Raw genomic sequence first — 16,844 nt, 5'->3', positions numbered from 1 at the left:
CTTTTAGTTTTGTATGATGCAATGTTTATTCTCTGTACCCTTGTATGAATTAGAACACTGCTGCCCTAATTCCTTTGCAAATTTGCCTGCCCAGGGACTGCCGATGAAATTTAGCTATCTAGAAAATTCTGGGACAGTCAGTAACTATCCATTGTCCCTGTTAAATAAACAAATAACATAAAAAATAAATAAATACAATTAACTCCAGCTGTCAAATAAATGTAGTGGAGTAGAAATTACAATATTTCCCTCTGAAATGTAGTGGAGTGGAAGTACAAAGTACATAAAATGGAAATACTCAAGTAAAGTACAAGTACCTCAAAATAGTACTTATATGCAGTACTTTAGTGAATTAGTGAATGTACTGTTACTTCCTTCCACTGCTGCCCAGCTTAGGTAAGCACATTTTAAAAGCTTTACTTTGCTTGTGACATTTACTTGAGTAAAAAGTATGCTGAGTTAAAATTATTCTTGAAAAAACAGTTCTCTCATAAAGTTACAGAAGTATATGTAACGACATATGTAACTCACCTCTGGGTAAGATGTGAAGATGAACCACCTTATTCCTGCTCATAAAAAGGTGATTCATGGTCATTATGTTGAGCTGGGAGGCCATGAACAGAGGGATGGTTCTTCATGTGCTGTGGTAATGGAAGTTACACGTCAGCCGTAACCCTTCAGTGATATTTCAGTGAAATTGCAACATCTTCTCAGAACTCTACAGTATAAGCACATAATGGCTTGAGTTTCACATGTCATGGGATGCTGCTCTGTTACAGAGTTGTACGTATGTCAGGACTGAAAGCAAGCTCCCGAGGACAACATTACTGGGTATTAGCTGTGCCTAAAAGCCTGTATTTGGATTTATGGCTTCTATACTAGAAAATATACAGGACTGCACTGATCAGAACTCAAAAACAGCACCATACCAGGTCATTTAGAAATGTCAAGCTGTTTTTGTAGGTATGAGTGGGTGATTGGGAGTCTGTGCACCTCAACAAGCAGCGATAAATGTACAGGAATTGCTTCCAAGTATACATTTCTTATAACTTAATAGTGTCAGTGGTAAGGGGGAAAAAAAGCACTTAGTATTGTCAGCTCATCAAAGTGTGTCAATGTGATCAAATCCTAACACCTTTACCAGGATGGACTCCCATGTCTTTTAAATGGAGACATGAAAGTTCAGAACTCTATGATTCATGCCAACTTTGTGCTTCTTTGCTCCATTGTAGAAATTCAGGGAACACTTCAGAAAGTAGCTGCTTGGAACAGCCATTATGTCTAACTGCATGGGGATCTACAGCCAGGGCAACTTGCACACTGCTTTGTTTACATGTTGAGGCTGTAGCTCATTGTCCATTTAGCCTGTGTTCCTGTAAGAGGAGTAGTAGCAAACAAGATAAATGGTGTGTGCCTGTAATTTTATGAATTACAGGAATAAAATGACAGAATACACACTGCAATTTTTGTTGACCACTGCTGGTTGTATAGGTCAAGTAAAATGATTGTTGTAAAAATCATGTTTATTTAGAAAGCTGTAGGAGGCTTGCACAGCTTGCCCTGATATACGCTGTTTTGCGTGACTCCTCATTTCCCTGAATCTCTATAACAGAGCTGCTAAGTGCAAAGTTAGCATGACTCATAGAGTCACAATGGCCACATTAATGGGAAATACATCAGGTTTAAATATAATAGAGTTTTCCTTTAAATGTTAAGATTGAATGTTCATTCTTGACCTTGGAAAGTCCATGACAACTGAGCAAAGTGTTGATGAAGACTATGTGATATGGTTGAAAGCTGCTGTCACCACCACAACTGAACAGTGTACATGAAATTGTTAAAATACCAGTTTTTACATATATAATGAATATGTCAGTAAGCCATATATATCAGTGTATAATCATATATTAGAATCCAGCTGGAATGTCCAGGAAATTAGCCGTAATGCAGATAGGAAGAGTTCCTTTTTGACCCTGTTCCAGTGAGTTACAAACCAGAAGATTCTTAGGTGAGAAAAGTTTGTTACTTCATAATTGAATCCAATTTTACATTAGTGAAAACAGAGTCATATCTCTTCATTAGACCGTAAAGTGTGCCTTACACAAGCTTTAGGACACAGGTGTATTGTTTAACCAGGTTACTCCAGCAACCAGTGTTTCGATCAGTCATCTTCATAAATGTCACAAGTCAGAATAACCTGGATCTTGATTTCTGAGTCCCTACATTAATAGAGTTTCCATTGATAAAGTTTGAGATTACTTCTGTGGATTTTTTGTAGAGGAAGTACATTTCTGTTTCACAAAGCAAAATAGGTCATGACTTCAATTTTAGCGGAAAATGAGCTTTTGTCATTTTGATTTGTCAGCATTAGGTCAGAGGAGTATAAGAGGATCAAGAATGAACTCTGAATACGTCAACAAATCACCACTTTCTCAGACATCATCTTAACATAATTTGGCTGTGCAGTAAAAGAAAGAACTGAAGAGACTTTTCAGTCATTGTGTCCTATGAGGCCTTATAAGCTCGCATGTTTTTATGTTTTCATCTTGTTCTGCTGCCGCCAGTTGGTCTAAAAAAATAAATTAATTCAGCTTCAGTTATTGAAGTTATTGTGAAGGTCTAAAGTTCAAACTACTTTTGAGTTTCATGCAATGATACAGTCAAGAAAAACTTCCCTTCACGTTAGCTGTTGCTTTTGAACCAGTCTTGTGACAGTTGTGCACTTGTATCTGTGCTGTTATTCTCTTTAATGAGAGCATATTGCCAGATACATGAAGGCTCTCCACTGTTCACGCTGCAGGTCTACATGAGCTGTGCTGTGTTATCACAGTTACATCAAGCAGAAAGTGTACACAAAAAACAGGCCTAAGGTGGCACCATTTTCAGCACGACGTCCTCTTCCTAATGCATTCATCCATTACAGTTAGATGGAGGGGATGTTTTATTGCAACCAGGAGATATTCAAGGGTATAGACCCAGACACAGAAAAATGTCACGGCCCATTAATCCCATACAATACAGCTGTGGAGTCTAAGAGTGAGAAGCAGCCAGTGAGAGGCCATTAGGGATTTTGCTTATATAAGCATAATCAAATTTCCCAGCAGCACCCCAATGTTTAGGCTGAATCAATGGGCCAGGAGACCATTTGGCATGACCTTGTCTGTATTTGTCCAGGGAAAAAAGCCTTAAGGAATCAATAGAGATAATGAATAATGTTTCAGTGATTCTTTGTAGCTGGAAAAAACATTTCAGAGCCATGACATAGTTTAATGGTTGTGGACAGGGAAGATGCAGCCTGAAGTGGTGATTTATTTGTTTTGTCAGCTCTTTCTTTGAACTGAGAAAATTTGTAGAATATTAAAACTGTAAGTGACAAATCTCTCGCAAAGCTTAAAGAAGCCTAAGCCAAGAGCCCATCTTCTCCTCCGTCTCCTCTCCCACTCTTCTATTCTCTCTCTTCCGCTTTCACTCTGATTATTGCTGTGGCCTCATGCCATCGTCAGGAACTAAGCAGGCCACTCCACAAATTGCCTTTTGCAGCCTGAAGGGGCAGGAAAAAACTTTTATCTACCCATGATAAGCATGGGCATAGGTTTCTCTGGACTTGGGCTTTATTCCTATGAATTAAAATGAATTAGCCCGTCTATGCAGACAACCTGAAATCAATTAGACCCAGACACAGGAGTGAGCAGCACACAGCAGGAGCATCACTAGGCTAAAGAATTTTGCTCCCAATCCCAGGCAGCCAATTATAATCGTGTAATGAACTGTAGCACAAGTTGTCTGAGAAGCAGAACTTTTTTATTGGGAAACAGCTTCTTTTGTTTGAGCTCTGGTGACTAATTGGGAAACATCTCAACCTCGCAGTGGTTGAGATGTTTCTGGTGTTGAACCTATCTGTGATCTTTGCTGCATGTCAGATAAATGTCTTTTTGGTGATGAATGTGAGAGAAAATGGCAGGTAACAATGAGCAAACAAATGTAGGATCTGAAACTGCAGCTTATACTTGCTCATATTAATGTCATGTGACAAATTTCTGCACCTTAACTCAAAAGGTCTTCTAAACATCAATATATTTCTTTGTTTATTTATCTGTTTGAATACATAGGCGACAGTGCACATTAATCAACAATGACATTTTAACAATACCAGTGTAAATGTGCTGGGGTTAGCTCAACAGTTCACTCCATTCAAAACTGACAAATGGATAAAAAACTTTATCACAACCAAAACAAGAGGGAAAAAGTGAAGAAAAGTGAAGTTTTGTCCTAACACAATCCAAAAGTCATTCGTGAGTATATCTGAGTAGATTTTAAATAAAGATCCCCTCCAGACATGTATTAAGACATATAAAAATACTCTGTTTAAAATATTTCATTGTCCAGTGAGAATAAAAGGAGTGGCAGCAGCCTTGGTCTTGTTTTCACAGTAAGAAACTTGACAGTAATGTGACAGCACATGCTGAAAACAAGCCTTCTGCGCCTACTGGGCTCCACCAACATTGGTTCACTGTAATAAATGGGTGATATCAGCCTCCTGAACCTACTAGTAGGTTAATAGGCCCTTACTAGCCCAGATATCTGGGACAGATGTGTGATGACAACATATATTCAATAGGCTGATAACAGTCAAATCGGGTGGGGTTACCAAGCAGGCAAAGAGGGCAACTGCCCTAGGACCCTGGATTCACCATGTGGCAATCCTAAAGACCGCCCCTCAGTTAGTTCCTGTTGCTACAACTTTCAGTCAATAATATGGTGACATCTACACTTTTTACCAACCTAAAGATGTTTTAGTCTTTGAAGATGAAGAAGAGTATCCGTTACAGATGCTCCGTCACATCTTTTACCATTTTCCAAATGTCTGTGTAGTTTGTAGCAGCTAGCATGAATAGAGGCACGAGACATTAGAGCAAAAAGATGACTGAGGTTGTCTGAGTTTATGCTGAGCTGTTATTGGTACATTGATAAGTCTTTAAAATGGCTACTGCATTATTACCCAACCTGAATTTCTATAGCACTTTTCAGAACAAGTTACAAAGTGCTTTACATAAATTTATAAAAAGCAAATCTAAAATAGTGAGTTTTTAAATGACTTAAAAGAAGACAAAGTGTTAGCTTCCCTGATCTCCTTTGGCAGGTCAATCCACACCCGAGGGGCCCAAACAGAAAAGGCCCTGTCACCTTTCGTTTTTAGGTTTGACCAAGGAACGGCCAGGAATGACTTACCAGAGGATCTCAGGTTTCATTCAGGCTCCTAGCAGGTCAGGAGGTCAGCTATATATTCAGGAGGTAACCCCTTTGAGCCTAAAGCATCATCATTCTCTCTCATCAAAATCTACTTTAAGACAGACTGGGGGCCAGAGAAGTAATACCAGTGTGATGTGTTCTCTCCTGTTCAACCTGGTTATGCAGCATTTTGAATAAGCTGCAGTTTACTGAGGGTTTGTTGAGTAACGTACGAGTAGAGTGCACTGCAGTAATCTAACCAGGATGAAATGAATGGATGAATTACTTTTTCTAAGTTCCTGACAGATAAAAATTACCTGATTCTTGAAATTTGTTGTTGGATAAAACATGATTGGACAACAGAATGAATATGCTGGTCGAAGTAGAGGTTGTTATCAAAGATAATACTGAAGTTTCTGCAAGAGTTAGTAATGTTTGATAAAAGAGGACCAAGATGTGAGGAAATGAAATTCTGGGATGAGTCTGGACCTATGATAATCTTGGATTTATCTGAGTTTATCTGTAGAAAGTTTGACGCCATTTTAGGGGCCCTTGTGTCTAAATCTACTTTTAATACCATAACATGTTAATTTTTGTGATAATCTGAAATATTTAACATGTTAAAAAAATTAAGCTGCGTTTTGTTTACGTCCTGTGGCAGCTGATGATGTAAGGGTGTGGTGACGTGTGCTGCCCCGTGCTGCTGAACCAAACAGGCTAAAGATGGATAGGGACAAGGATGTAGTTTTAGGCAAAAAGTTTCACTTTAATAAGCCGCCTGACGGATCTTTGGAGAAAACAACAGTAATCTGCACAGTTTGTGTGTCACAGTTGTGTTATTTACATGTAATCTACCATTTCTAATGATGTTCAAATGTATGCTTAATCTGCGTGGTGGAAGATAAACAGGCCTCCTGGCACGGCTGAGGATGGTAAAACTCTCAAACTCAAGCAACAAACAGATTTATCTATATGCCAGCAAGATTAAAGTACAGATGGATACTGCCAGTTTTGTGTGTGTTTTGTGTGTGTTAAGCATTTCTTACTTAAGCATTTAACTTTTAGCCAGCACTGGGATGAGGTGCCACTGATAACGGAAATACACACACTCAAAAGCTGTCTGACTGAACGCCTGCCTCTAGCATCCAGGTGACATTATCTGTGACAGTAGCCGCGTGGCGTGCATGTTTACAGGCAGGTGATATACAGACTCTGCATGCACCGCAATCAGTTTGCTATGTGCTCTAGTGAAGGGGTGCGCTTGATCAGTTTATCAAACAACCAAAACAGGCAGCACTCATTTTCAGGTTGTGGTAGGCGACTGGTGGGGCCTGCTTTGATTGTTTGATACTGAAAGTGGAGGAGTCCAAGCTGATTTCTGGAGGGGTGGCAGAGAGCTGAACCAAGTGTGGTAGAAGTAGGAGGGGGGGTTTGTGTGTATATCAATAACATACTGCATGTATCTGGTGAAATTTCCTGTATTTTTTTTATATCGCAGGAAAAATTGCAATGCCAGCTTCTTCCCCAATATTGTGCAGCCCTACAAGAAGTTAGTGCCTTCTAAGCTGATTACTAATTTTAATGGCCTTTTATTAGGAAATCTGTAGATCACAGGAGAGAATCTGTGTCTCTCAGTTATCTTTCAGTTATTTTACATTTTAATATCCATTATTTCAAGCTTCAGTCTTAAGAAGGAAAAGAATTAATCACAATTAATCACCACAAATTGTGTGATTAATTAGTTTATTTTTTTTAATCGATCGACAGCCCTAGTTTGATCATAATATTATAAACTAATTGGCACACAGCAAACAGCCAATATAGGAGTACTGATTGGTTTCTTGGGCTCGAGGAAAAATATAATGAAGCTGCTGAGTGCATTGTTCCAGATGGGTATTTAAAGGGTTGGGAGTGGGTTTAATAAGGAGTCCACAGCTGTTTTTTTTTTTTTGTTTTGTGTTCTGTTTTTGCCCCACAGCCTCCAAACGGGTTAATCCAGCCCTGCCCTAGATTTTTCTTTTTTTGGAGGGAAAACAGAAAATGAAAATAACCAGCCCTATACAATATATATGAGCTAATACGCAACTGACACAGCATCAAAAACAGTTTACAATCAAATGATTTTGAGCTGTGAAGCTGAAAAATAGACAAAGCTGACAGTTTCCTGGCAGAGATAAAGGTTGACATGATGTACTCGGCCTGATATAACTGAACATTTCTAGTATCTTGGTATTTAATTTTTGTGGCATGTTAGTGTCATATTAGCTTTACCACACGGCCTACAGATTAGATGACCAGATTCATGACTCAAGTGCTATTCTTCTGATGTGAATCTCTGCAGGGGAAACTGTGGGCCTGGAAATGAACGAGTAATATCATTTAAACAGCAGGTATGAGTGTAACTGAAGGAGTACAACCTCCAGTCCTCTGCTGCTGGCTGCTGAGCAGCTTGCCTCAGGCAGTTGTGGAGGCTTGCTGTCTTACTTGGGGCACCTCGACATCTTGATGGTAGTTGTTGAAGCGGGAGGGAACACACACACACACACACACACACACACACACCCACACACACACCTGTTCATACAGCATTACAGCTTACAGCTCAGGGCTTAATAGCCCAACACCTGACACACTCCCTTGTGTTGTTCCTACCACAAGGTCGCCTGTTAGTTCCTACAGGCCCAAATCCATCATGGACTGAATGATACAACATGTGCCTCACTCTCCAGTCTTTCTTGCATTTCCTGGGTTTTCTACTTATTTATTTATCACCGCTCCAGAGCTCCAATATCAAATGGACCCTCTGTTCACTGCAGCAAGACAGATGGCTCTTCACGATAAAGCCAATTACTGTTGGCTGTCTGTTAATGCAGTAACCACAGAGACTTAGCAGCAGAGAGAAACTCCTAGGGAATGCAAATGGAAATCCTGGCTCTCCTTTAATGAGAAATTGCATGGTGAACAGAGCTTGCATTACCAACCGCAGCAGTTTAGTCTCCATGTGCTGAAATTACATCTGTACTATGTTCAGATCCTGATGGCTCAATCATTCATAGCATTTACTGTATCACTGCTCTAGCTTTTTACAGCTGCCTCTGTGTCATTAAAAGAGATATCAGCCAAGGCTGTTATAAAGAGAAAGGCCTCTTTATCTTAATACAGTAATTAACCTGCAGGTCTTAATTGTTTTCTCTGTCTTTGTTAAGGATGATCCCGGCCTCCAGCAAAGCTTTCTTGGTGACAAATCTGGTGTCCGGGACCCGCTACGATCTGTGTGTGCTGGCCGCCTGGGACGACACAGCCACCACGCTCACGGCCACCAATGTTGTGGGCTGCACGCATTTCTTCACGCAGGACGACTACCCTCAGTGCCAGTCTCTGCCCAGCCAGCTGCTGGGAGGCACCATGATCCTGGTGGTGGGAGGCATCATCGTGGCCACCCTGCTCGTATTCATCGTCATCCTCATGGTGCGCTACAAAGCTGCTGATGCAGAACCTCCAGTGGGGAAGCTGACCAGCGTCAGCGACACACACTCTCAGACTAACGGGGGTCGGCTCGGGCAAAATGGACTTCTCATGCCCCAGTCTCAACCTCAACCGCAGCCGGAGCCCAAGGTCAAGGCCAAAGTGACACTGCAGGACGAGGTGGTGGAGTTCAAGTGTGGCTCCCTCCAGAGCAGCCTCACCTCTTCTTCCTCTTCCTCAGCCTCCATGGATGGGGGCTCATACAGCCCCAACAGCACACTTGCCAACATTTGGAGGTCAGCTCCCTCCAAGCCCCGGTCCAACCTGGACCACCTCCTCGGGGCCTTCACCTCGCTGGAGCTGCGGGGGGCACAGGGCCGAGATGCAGGAGCCTCCAGCAGTGCTGCCATGACGGCAGCGAAGCCTCACACAGATAGGGAGCCGCTGCTGGGCCGGACGCTGGATTCCAGCCTCAGCCGGCTCCTCATGCTACCTCTGGACACCAAGCCAAAGAGGAGCCAGTCCTTTGACATGGGAGACGTAACAGGCGCTGGCGCCGCTCAGCTGTGCAACAAACCGCGTAGGATCAGCAGTATCTGGACTAAGAGGAGCCTGTCTGTAAATGGTATGTTGCTGCAGTGCGAGGAGGAGGGGGACACTGGGGGGAGCAAGGGCACAATAGACAGTGCTGACTGGGTGATGGAGAGTACTGTCTAGGAAAAATGGAGGACTGTCACGCTGTCAAACACTGCCTGAATGGACAGCGAACAGCCATACCAAGACAGACCTGCTGGTCTAACAGCCTTTGTTCTGCATGAAGCACATTAATTTTCATCCCTTGTCACTGGCTCCACCACTGGGAGTTAAGGGAGACAGGGTGAGGGGTTTTTCATGTCATAGCCAAATACAAACTTTAAGAATAAGACCTTCGGACTGTTTTTGCCTCACACTTTGTACAGAGATGGATTAAATATGTCTACAAGAGCTGAAAGGAACCGTTCTACAGAGATATATCATCATGCCCATGGACTGTTATATTGTGTACATTTAAAGTATGTAATGAAATTAAAGTTTTATATTTTTTATTTTGCTGGTCAAACACAAATGATTCACCACTGGCCTCTGCCTTGACACATGAGCAAGACATGACCAGTACTTACACTATAAAATCTTCTACTGTAAATTCATCCTCATTTCAGTTACCTACTGATGCAGTTTAACCTTCTCTGACTGAATGGTGCAGTATATATACTGTAGATGTGATGCTTTGACTCCTTAAGATTTAAGAAAAAGATTTATTGACAAAGTTGTATGTGAATATATTTACTTTCTATCCAGAGTATATATTTGAGGGGTCACTCAATAATTCTGTATGCTATCCATATACAATTTTATGTGACTGCATAGATTATAAAACCCATAATTTCTTAAACTATTGCTGTACTGTATGTGAAGATTCAGTAAAGCATTAATTGTTAAAAAAAAATGCCAAATGATTGAAGAGACAGAGAGGATGCTCCAATACAATTAGGCCTGTTTGGTTTGTGTTCATAAGATTTGTTACAGTAGGTCCAGTAGCAAAATAAATGTTTTTGTTTTGTTTTGTTTTTTAAAAAAGTAATTTTAAAGTATTTTTTCAAACAATACATTCCCTGTTTTGTTATAAAAATCCCTTCCCAGCTTATTGTTGTTTTAATGCTCAACACATAGGGGCTACTATCAAACATTTGACAAAATCAGGATTTTTATTTCTAAAGGGAAATTCACAGTTTATTACATCTTGGCCATCATTCCTGTCAGTTATGAAATCATTGTACTGAGATCTTGCAACACAGTGACATCACAAAGGTGAAGTTGGATGAGAGAAGAAACACGAGCAGTCAGACAATTTAATAAAAGAACAGGACCATTTTTAAATTAGATTTGAAAGTGGAGTGTATTTAAAATCACCAGAACTGGTTCCATCTGGGTGCAGCATCATACTACAGCATCATTGTGTTTGACTTGAGGTACCACAAGCTGACGCACCAAGTGGGTCTTAAGGTAAATCTCGGGGTCCCAAGAGGAGTAAAGAGAAAAAATGGAGAAAAAACAACTGTTAAATTTGAAACTATATTTATTTTTTTAATCTTCAAATGAAACAATCTGAGAAGGGAAATCTGCTTATAATTCATGTCCACCTCAGGGACATAAACTATGATGAGGGGTCACAATCGTTTAAAGCCACCCTGTGGTGTTTCTGATCACTACCAGTGCTATGGAGCAATGTGTGCATGCACGAAGACATGATACACATTCCTGTGACAGTTAAAATCTATTCCACTGATCAACAGCTGGTGGGTGTAAACAATGTCAATTATTTTTGATTATAAGGAAATGCAAATACAGAATAATAAGTACAGGGTAATCATTTTATTATTGTTGTCTCTTCCAAGTAATTTTGAGGTTTTCTTTCCAACCTGTCTGATCATCTCACTGCTCGTGCTTCTTGCTGTGTCAGACTTCATTTAAAGATCCCCTCCACTCAAAAATGTGTTTTGTTTATTGTTCCTACAATCGAATGTTTTAGCCTCACTGTGCAGAATGATGTATGTGCACAGTTTGACACTAGGCGGCTGTTTTCACATTCATCTGCCGAAGGAGGTGTCTCTCTGCTCATTGAAAATCTGATTTTAAGGGATGGGCTTATGAGCAGGATTTGTGACATTACAACTAGTTTGGAAGACAATCCTGGTCCAATATTCAACTTACACAACTGTGATGTGGAAACTTGAAGCCTCCAGTGCACATAGACTGAGAATGGATTTTCAGTGAAATAGAAGACATCTTTTGAAATGAACAATATTTTAATATTTACAGATTCTGAAATTTTTAATGAGGGAGAAAGAGTAGATGCTATTTTAAGGATTTTAATGTTTTTTTGCAGAAATTCCATATCAGACACAAATTATTGTTCCAAGCAGAGTATTTTTATGTTTTAATACATGTCTGGAGGGGATCTTTAAAGGTATATTATGCAGGATTTTCCTAAAAACAATGTATAGACTCATAAAAAAAAAGTAATCCCTCTCAATCATCACTTATGACCCACTAGAAGTGTGTAGCTGTGTATTTATCTGCAGAGACTCTGCTGTCTTCCTGTATTTTCTATTTTATAGTGTTCGGGATGCTTCTGGGCGTCAACCTTTGGGCAGTGGGTGTGTAGCCCCCAGCCAGTAACAGCATGCAGGATGTGAGGTCGGGACTCGTAGCATAGAGACCAGGTTACATGGCTGTCTCCGTCTCTCTCCTCTGCTCTGCTCTGCTCTCTGTCTGATGTATGAAGAGAGCTTCAGGTCCGTGTCACAGCTTGACTAAGGGCAGGGCTGAACTACACACATACACAGCGCAAAGAGGCCACAACGGACAGACAAAATCACACAAAATTCAGACAAAATCCAGCAATGCGGCACCTTCCCACAGGGTTGTGCAGCGGTGTGGGCATGTTTATTTTTGCTTTAGAACATAACTGCTGTGAAACAATCAGAAAGTAATATTTTATTTATCTGATTCACGGCTTTATTCTCACCAGCCACTTGCTCTCTTCATTCACTCTCTAGCTTACTTGATCACTGTGGCTCTCTCTCTCTCATTTGCTAGTTGAGCCAGGGAGGAGGGGCCAACTTTGAATACTGTGTGTTTACAAACACCAAATCCTGCACACTGTACCTTTAAGTGATGTTGCTGTATGCTGAGATCTCATCAGTTATTATTACCAATATAAATAATGGTCAAAACTACAAAAATAAGATCCAAGTTTGGAATAAGCTAGAATTTCCCTTTGAACATTACATTCATTTTGGGGGCAGGGGGAGATAGCTGAAGTTAATTGTTCAGTATCTGTACTGTCCAATATATAAATTCCAGTTAGTAAGTCTCTTTATTTTGTCTACCAAGGATGTAAGATACCTGCATCTTTCAATTGTACTTGAATCATTTTGTAAGAAGATAGTCAAAATCACTTTTTGGTGGTGAACATTGCATTTTCTCCATTTGATTCTCATACACCGGTCGATGTTCATAGCATTTATACTGATGGTATTAAACCATCTGGGGGAAATATGGGTTTAATAAGTTAATGAACCTATAAAGTTCATTGTCCAGACAGTTTGTATTATGTTGTTTGCTTTTATCGTCAGGTGTTCAAGTTGCATGTTTTTGCTGAACTGACCCATGAGACAGTTTAGCCCAGTGTATACACTCATACTGTCATTTCTCACGTGTTGTCTGAATGACTTTTTGTGATATTTCTGATATGACTGCGTGTGTACAGTGTCTCTGTATATTGGATTTCTTTTGTATCATACTCCAGCTGGAATGTGTTGCAGGTGAGCTGAACAGTAGGAGCAGAGGTGCAGATGAGCAGCTTCACTGTGTTGTTGCAGCGCAACTGTGCACACTTCTTCCCTGGAGCTATAAAACATGTTTGTGTGGTCAAATTTGTTGTTTTTGCTACTAAGATAAAAACTAAAAATCTTCTGAGACAGTGTGGTGGTGTCAAAGCATTCTTCCTATGACTGGAGCAGTTGGGTTATAATGTGATTGGAGGTCACATGATCAAGGTGGTCATCAATGTGAGACACAAAATGGTTTATGTATTAAACTGAAAAAAGTTAATAAAAGTGAACAGGAGTTGCAAAATACTAATGTAATTTGCATTTTGGGACATATGCCTGATCACTTTCTTTCTGAGAGTGAGAGGAGATAATGGATATCAATCTCATGTCTGTGTGCTCAGTGCAGAGCTAGAGTCAGGACATGGTCAGTCTAGCTTAGCATAAAGACTGGAAGCAGGGTGAAACGACTAGCCTGGCTCTGTCCAAAGTCAAAAATACACTTACTAACACCTGTAAAGCTTACTGACTAACATGTTGTATTTGTTTGATCTGTACATAAAAAAAATGTAAAAATGACAAACTACACCTTTTAATTCCAGATGTAATTTAAGAAGTGTTATGATTTACACCCATTTTGTTCACTTCTGCATTTTCTTCATAGACAGATGGACAGATAGATAATAAAATTATCATACTATTTGCAGATATATTTTTATTTTATTTATACACTTATTGTTATCTAACATTGCAAGGATTACACTTACGAATGCTCTAAAGACCGGAAGACTAGTGACCCACATTTGTCACTAGAATGTGTAGATCAGAATTTTACTACTTATGGATATTTTAAAAATATTTTTCATTACAATAATTTTGTATTATTGCTCTCTGTCCAAAACTTAAAATTAGGTCTCAGCAATACTTGAAACTACATATTTCAAATTTCACAGAGAAGAATTCAGACCATATTAAGTCAGATAGATGTGTAAAATGTGTGAAATATTACAGTGAAATTCCATTGTATTTCAACATGAATTATTCAATAGTGGTTAACTTTCAAGGTTAGATATTCAGTTGCTTGAAAGAATCTAATTATGTCATTTGGTTTTGACACATAGATTTCAGAGAGCTACTCAGCACCACCAGAGCTCTGTGTAGTTAGCCACTTAGTGTTAAGTTCTCAGTTGGTCAAGTTCCTACCCCAGCACCCGTCACTCATCCTGATGAGCTGTCACCTCGCCTGAAGCTCAGATACCCAACATCCCTAAAGCTACTGGAAGCCAAGAATAAAACATCCAGTCTCAGTTTAAAAGAAGTCCTGCAGAGGTTAGCTGTGTTTGTGACTGACATTCATGTTCATGTTCACTGTTCTATCAGCTAATGTAGCCTCCAGCAGAGATGAGGAGAGGACTACAGATGTCTGATAACCTCACTTCTTTCTAACTCTACACCCACAGATATTTTTCTTTTTTAAAACTTGTAGTCTTGTGACATCACTCTCGCAATTTGTCAGATTTTGTGCAACTAGTCACTCTGGAGCTACAAAAGGTTTTAATCTTTTTCTCCCATATGGCTAATAATCCCTCATTGTATAAGAAAACTCTACGTGCACAACTACATTAAGTACATTAGGTCAAAGTGGAAGCAGGAAGTGGCTCTGTAAGCTGTGATGGTTACAATTTTGGGTTACAATTTTATTGTTCACCTTTGTTTTCTCAAATAACTTTAGCTAATCTAAGGGTTTGAGTGAAAAGGGAAGATTGATATCAATCTCATGTCTGTAAGAAGTGACTCTTGAGGGTGGAGGGAATGTATATGGTGTCTGGTGGGGCTTTCATGAATCTTGTGCGAGTTAGATTTCAGACTAGACTTGATAGCTTGATATTTGGACTTTGGGCATTTTCTACCTTAACAAGTGAAACCCTCCTGTTGATTTAGGTCTGGCATGGTAGATAAAGGGGTGAAAACTAATGTGGAGAATACAGAATCAGAGCTTGCTTGATGAATCTTCCTGTCGTCCGGTAAAGCGACTGCTTTGTTTTCCAGAGTGGTTGTACACTTCTCATGTTAGCCTAGCTTAGCATAAAGACTGGAAGCAAGGGGAAACAGCAGTGGCAGTTGAATGCTGGGGCTGTTTCTTGGCAAACAACAACTAGTTGCAATATCAGACACCAAAACCTTGTACTTGTGCTCACTGACCGTTTCTAGCAACCCTTGCAATAGCTGAAGACGTTGCACAGAAGTGCTGGGCAGATCGATAAACAGTGCCTTTTTAAAAAATACTTACAGCACGTAACTCCAGCTAAAATCCCAGATTGTCATTTTTCCATTTCTTTCTACAACTTGTTATTTAATTGTTTTTGAGTACCATGTTCGTACGTGTATTTTTGAACTTTGTACAGAACATGGGTAGCTTTTTACTGCTGTTTTTATGTTAAGCAAAGCTAACCACATTCAGCTTTCAGCTCTGAACACAATACAGAGAAAGGAAAGTGGTATACATTTTCTCATTCTCAAAAAGAAATCAATAAAGTGTATTTCCAAAAAAACTTGAATATATTTTTTAAATAAAACCAACACTGTAAATAACATACTTTTTTCTATACTTATAAATATCAATAAAAACATATATAACCAAAAAAAAAAAAAAGTAGTAAATTGCTGATGTCATCCTGATAGCAAAGAGCAGCCTAGTTATATGTTATAACAAAGACAATTGTGCTGAGCCCATAACCATTGGATCATGAACTGGACATCAGTGTGAATGTGAATATCGGAGTTTTCAGGATTAAGAAATACAGCTCATCAAAGCTGACACAACTATGAATTATACATACCAATTCTGGCACAATATGGTTGCATAGCAGCACTATACCTTGGTAATGTAGCTATGGACATTGACATTTAGAATTTCAAGCTTTTTGCTTTTCATTTGAAAATACTACTGGTTAAAGTGAATGGCTTAGAAGCTGTGGTAATCAGGTGCTGGATGTAAATTGCAGTCTCACTGGAAGAATGGGTTAAAATACCACCACTGCCATATTTTAACTCCTGGTACTTGGAATTTCTGGCCATGAACTGTGGATTAAGACATGAAGGTGGGAAATCTCTTTTGAATGAATGTCATTGAAAATTCCACATAAGTGGAGGTAAGTCGATGGATCGACCCATCCTCTGAAAATAGTGATTGTTGTCAAACAGCAAGGGTCCGTGCTGTCTCCTTCTTATCCAACGACATCCACACTGACTGCACTACAGATAAGATATTGGATTGGATAAGGCTCCAGTCTCTCATGAGGTGTGGGTTCAAATGCCACCACTGCCAATGAAACATTCTTCTTGACCATTCAGGTATTGTAAACCTGTCAGTGCCACTGCTTGGCAAAGGCAAAAGCCAAAGGTTGATTCCACTATGTCTTAGAGTTGGTTGATGTCGTACGCTGCAACATGTTTGACCAAAAATGTAGTTATTATGACAAGGTGCACACATGTTAAAAGGACAACAATAACTTTTTGTCTTTAATAACTGTGACATGGATTTTCTGTGCCACATTAAAATCAAATCATATCCCACCCTAGCATGGGTAGGGTTCTAAACATAAACTGCAGGTGCAAATAACAACAGTCCAAAAAGTTATAAAATTATACAGCATTTTATCCCTTCGCTCTGCCACTGTCCTTACACACACTCCAGTCAAACAGCATCTCTTCTTCTCTGCTGCTGGTATTACTACACTGTGTGGTTATAAAACAAGAATATAAACAAACAATATT

General features: G+C 39.7%; 1 protein-coding gene across 2 annotated transcripts in view; it reads left to right on the top strand.

Moving 5' to 3' along the window:
* lrfn2b (leucine rich repeat and fibronectin type III domain containing 2b) overlaps positions 1 to 13,717 on the top strand; it is a 176,308-nt gene extending 162,591 nt beyond the window's left edge. For both annotated transcript variants that reach the window (XM_067572745.1, XM_067572746.1), the window contains one exon: positions 8,436 to 13,717. In XM_067572745.1, coding sequence (XP_067428846.1) covers positions 8,436 to 9,411 — 976 coding nt within the window. In that variant the 3' untranslated portion in view covers positions 9,412 to 13,717. The remainder of the gene's footprint in view (positions 1 to 8,435) is intronic.
* Positions 13,718 to 16,844: the final 3,127 nt, after the last annotated feature.

The sequence above is a fragment of the Thunnus thynnus genome, chromosome 18, assembly GCF_963924715.1.
Source record: "Thunnus thynnus chromosome 18, fThuThy2.1, whole genome shotgun sequence".
Lineage (NCBI taxonomy): Eukaryota > Metazoa > Chordata > Actinopteri > Scombriformes > Scombridae > Thunnus > Thunnus thynnus.
This window is presented reverse-complemented; position numbering and strand designations above follow the sequence as displayed.